The sequence below is a fragment of the Poecilia formosa genome, unplaced genomic scaffold (genome assembly GCF_000485575.1).
Source record: "Poecilia formosa unplaced genomic scaffold, Poecilia_formosa-5.1.2 Scaffold91, whole genome shotgun sequence".
NCBI lineage: Eukaryota > Metazoa > Chordata > Actinopteri > Cyprinodontiformes > Poeciliidae > Poecilia > Poecilia formosa.
In genome coordinates this window covers 244,617-249,511 of record NW_006800030.1, presented here as the reverse complement: position 1 = coordinate 249,511, position 4,895 = coordinate 244,617, and the positions used below count along the sequence as shown (strand labels likewise).

Sequence of the window (4,895 nt, the reverse complement as noted above, 5' to 3'; positions counted from 1 at the left end):
ACATTTTCTTCAATGTAGTAATATTTGTAGAAACCTAATGACAAGAAGATTAGACCTGAAGATAAAGTATGTTTTTATAATTCTGTTGTGATAACTCAACATTTTCCAATGAAAAAACGGAAAAACTGCCAACATCTTCATTTGTTATTATGTCTATAGTTAAAAACACAACAATGGACCCCCAGTATTTGTGTGGTTAGGGGCCACAACTACCCAGGAATAGATAAAATCCACAAATACATTATCCCCCCTCTAAAAACGAATTTAACTTCATAACATAATAGTTAAGACACCAGATATACCTTAATATGCATATATATGAAACCATCTTAGCACAACCACAAAAGCTAATATCTACAGTCTTCCTCCTCTACTATCTTGGGGGTTCGGCCAATCAACGCCAAGGAAAATGAATGGTGCTTCTGGATTGGCTGCTTTGCAAATGCCAGCCAATAGCGTGTCACGTAGCCGAGGTATTTAAGCTTCCCAAGGTGCATTTTCTTTAGAAAATTTCAGATATGCTCCATGAAAAAAATCCATGAAAATATGAATTTTATGCAAATAATTTGCAGTTATATTCCAAAGAAAAATCGACGAATGCTAAACTGCTAATAGGCGGGACTCCACTGTAGTCGGCCGGAGCCAAAGTTATTTAGAGCCACTGTGGAAGGTCTAAAGTAGGGATGAAAAATATGTTTTTTTGATTATTTTTGTACATATTGACATGGGTCTGATATATATAAAACTGTGCCGATATTAACAACCAATGTTTGCTTCCATGATTTACCATTGGTTTCTGGAGGCTGGTCATGTAGTATTTGTTTGGACATGTGACAGGGACAGTCATGCAGTGAAGGATTGTGGGGCGTTAAGCTGAAGTTAAATCAGCTCTGTGGTCATTTCTTTCAAGGTGTTGAAAGGATAGTGAAATATTTATATAGATGTAAAATATCTGTAAACATCAGTTATCAGCCATAACAGCGATATTAATATTGGATATCGATATCGTCCCAAACTTTACCATCGGTGCATCTATAGTGCAAAGAGCCATTTGTGGCTCCAGAGCCGCAGGTTGCAGACCCATGAGCTAGAACACAGACACCAGCAGAGCAAAGTTAAAAAGATATTTTCATAAGAATCACAGAATTCTTTCAAATGGCCTGCTGTGTCACCTTTAATCTCAGCCAACACGACTGAATTTAATCTTCATCCTTGACATGCCCAGACCTCCAGCTGATTTAACGAAAGTGTTTATTTAGCATTCTTTACAAGTGTCTATGTATCAATAATTAAAACACATAGAAATAATTACAGATAGCAGACCTTATAGCTGCAGAAATGTATTAATCTATGATGTCATTGAAGCAGCAATAGAAATGGCTGATGCTTGCTTTCAAATGAAAGTTGTTAGCTAATGTTTTATATTTAACACATTTTAGTTTTTATGTATTTGTTTGAAAAATGCCAGAAAAAAGTGGCATTTCTGCTCAAAAGATATGATACAACAATAAATCTCCAGTCTCATCAAAAGACACCAAGAAAGACCATGAATGTTAAAGTCCAACTCCGGGGAAGCAACACTGAACCACCAGAGGGCGCCTTTCAAATCCTACTGTGTTCCTGTCAAACAGCTCAAAACGCTTCAATAAAAAAAAAACAACACGGAAAGGAAGATTCTAAGTATTGCCTTTACTAATCATTGCTACTTTGTAAGATTTAAGTTAAATCTTAAAAAAATAATAACAATAATAATTTGAAAAACTACTAAAAATATTGAAAATAAGCTAAATATACAAATAAGTCTATGCATCACCTACTTCATATGAAGGTTGTCTACCTGCAGATCTTCACAGGCTACCAAGGGAAACACGCTTTGAGCTCAACACATGCAGCTAAAACACACACAGGTGATAAAAAAAGGCACCTGTGCGCCAGCATTTCAAGAAAGAGCAGCTAAAACCGCCTCAGCGGGTCTGTCTGCCGCACACCGCCGCCAGGCAGACAAACATGCGCGGGTGCATCTATGTGTTCAGCTACTGCCGACTCCATGAGAATGCCAAACAAAAAGTCTCTGCGCTGCAGAAGTGACGTGACGTTCCACTGAGGATGTGTGGCTTATAAAAGGCCTTCAGCTTCTGATCTACAGTTAGTTGTACAGTAAGTCTAAGAGATTTCACCTGAGTTCATACAACAGTCTGTATGAAATACTAACACGTTTACCTGGAGGTTTTATTTCCAAAAAACAAAAGCTTCAGCTTATTCAACTTGTAAATCTAAATGTATTATACAAATACAAGCTGTTTCTTAACGCAATGCCACAGACAGAAAGGTTGAAAACCTATTCCTAAGATGCTTTGATGACTTATTTACATATAAGCTCTGCTTCCTTTAGTAAAAAGCTTTATCACGTGGAAAAAACCGACTAAATCTTTTTCTTAAAAGTCTCCGTCTTAGAAGAGCTGAGTAGTTTACTAAAGGCAAGGCAAGGAAAATAAAAGCTTTGCTCTAAAGTTTACATGGGGATCGTTCTGTTGTCTGCTGTCAGTCTTTCAGCATCACTGACACATTTAGATTCGCTGCTCCTCCTGCTTCCTGTCCGCTTCCTCCTCTGATCCCCCAGAGTCAGGCAGACAGTGAAAATAGGTAAGAGTTTTAAAAAAAAACCCGACCTCCGGGGTGTTTCTACAAGGCCACATTCTGCCTTTTCAGAAGATTCTAGAAAAGAAAACAAAAACGACACCCTACTGCGCTGCTGCTGCTCCAGCTCTGCTGCAGAGCCAGAGGCCCGCGGGGCCAACCAAGAGGGCAGGGGCCCCCTGGGATCCAAACACCCTGTCACCGTGCAACAGTAGGCTCAGACTCGCTATAGCCGGCTGACAAGCCCAAAGTTGAGTCGGTGAGGTCACAAGAGGTCATCGTAGTCCAGCAGCTTGGAGTGCTGACGGCTTTTCCAAAGGCGGTACAGGCGGAAGTCGAAGTACATCTCGATCATCTCTTTGCCTGCAGGGAGACACATGGGAGACAGAAAGTCAGCCGACCACGACGCTCAACTCAGGAAAACCGGATGACACCAGCACCAGCTTCCTGCTGCGTTCACAAACCCAGTGACCGTTCAGGTCATTTAGCAAAAATAAATCCCATTTTCTCCAAACTGGTTGATCTTCTATTATTGAACTGCTGGTAACAATCTGGTTTAGTGACTTTGTTTCATAATGACAATGCAAAAATATGTCTCGTTATTAAAGTATAGTAGAGCTTCCATTTCATCACCTTCCTCAATACATCTATTGGAAAGTAGGAGGTAATCATTTTTTTTTTAAATAACTTATCAAAAAGACAAATTCTAACCAATAAGAGCCACAGGACTGACTTCCAAATCTATACAGAATTAGGTTATTTTAATTTTTTCTGAGTTAAAGAAGTATTTGCCACATAATTTAATGGAAATCTTGACTAGAGCTTGGGTCTTATGGCTTCCTTCACGCTAAAGAAGCTGACTAGATAACTACCGTACCCGTATAGGAAAGTGAACGCTGTGATGCACATGGGTTGGAGCCGATGGAAGCTTATTTAATGACTGTCAGTCCATTGATGAATGACTGAGATGTCATCAGATTTGCTGCCAGTAATTTGATTGCTGCAGGCAAGAAGTGGGTCACCGAGCTGCAGTCTTTGACTTTGTGCTCTGGTGTCATTTTTTTACGAGCCTGGAAATTTTCAACATACTGGGGCTGAGAGATCTTGCCAAAAAAATGATATGACAATATACATATATATTTTTAAACACCTCCATAATGATATCACAGGTGATATTCCACATTTGCTGCTTTTTCAGGGTTTTTTTTTTTATTTGGACAAATAAATATTTACCTTAAAAACCAAGCTGTTTGTTTTTTTTGTTTCTTTTTACTTTTATTTATAAACAGTTATTAGAATACAAAATATAATCACATACAAATATATCCAAAAATCACACAATAAGCTTGCATGCATCAAAGAAAATATAAAACATATAAATATAAATGTCAACAAATTTTGGGCAACAAAAAAAAGCAGTTTGAAATAAGCTACCAAGGGTAAATAAAAAAAAATAAATAAATAAATAAATACATTAATGAAGCAAACTTTTGATGCCTACTATTAACAGAGAGTTGCATGTCATTTTTCGTATGACTTCACTATTTTGTTTTATTTATTAGCATCTAATGATGAAAAGATTGCCTGTGAATTAATTACGATGCTCTAGAAGGGCCCCAAGTGTTCAGATAGTCATTAACCAAGTTAATGAGAAAGTGTGAAGAGCTCTTCATTTCCCTTTTATTTTCAAGCATCTAGCATGTTGAGCTGAGTGATTATGTACCATTGTGGATGGAGTATTTATTAGATTATCTTATTACTTTATAATTTTATCATGTTTTAGCCAATTATTTATTTTAAACCTGCATTTTAGTCAAACACAATTCTTACATTGTTTCCTCTGGCATTTAAAATGTATTTGATTTTAATGCTTCAATCATTTCCCTTCCTATATTTTTTTTCTGCAAAGAGCTTTGAATTACCTGAATATTAGTGCTGACCAAATAAACTTGGCATTCATTGCCTGAAGCTGTGAGGATGCTTTATTATGAGGTCTGAGAGACTCTGACATGTCCAGAAGGTCTGGATTATACCTGATGACCGGACAGTGTCTCATCTGATCACCAGACCTGTTTATCTTACTAACACATAATATAGTGGTAAATATGTAGCATAGCAATTCTGGAGTATTTCTTTCCTATAACATTGTGGTTTTGTATGTCACTGAAACAAAAATTAGATATATAATAGTATGATCGCCGTATTAACTAGCAACTACTTACATATTATGTCGAAAGTCAAGTTTGAGAAACATGATG

The 4,895-nt window shown here is 37.3% G+C and overlaps 1 protein-coding gene across 1 annotated transcript in view; it reads right to left on the bottom strand.

Moving 5' to 3' along the window:
* Positions 1–713: 713 nt before the first annotated feature.
* Positions 714–4,895, bottom strand: part of nsmfb (NMDA receptor synaptonuclear signaling and neuronal migration factor b) — a 59,058-nt gene continuing 54,876 nt past the window's right edge. Inside the window, exon 17 of the mRNA XM_016674191.1 lies at positions 714–3,000. Coding sequence (XP_016529677.1) covers positions 2,903–3,000 — 98 coding nt within the window. The 3' untranslated portion in view covers positions 714–2,902. The remainder of the gene's footprint in view (positions 3,001–4,895) is intronic.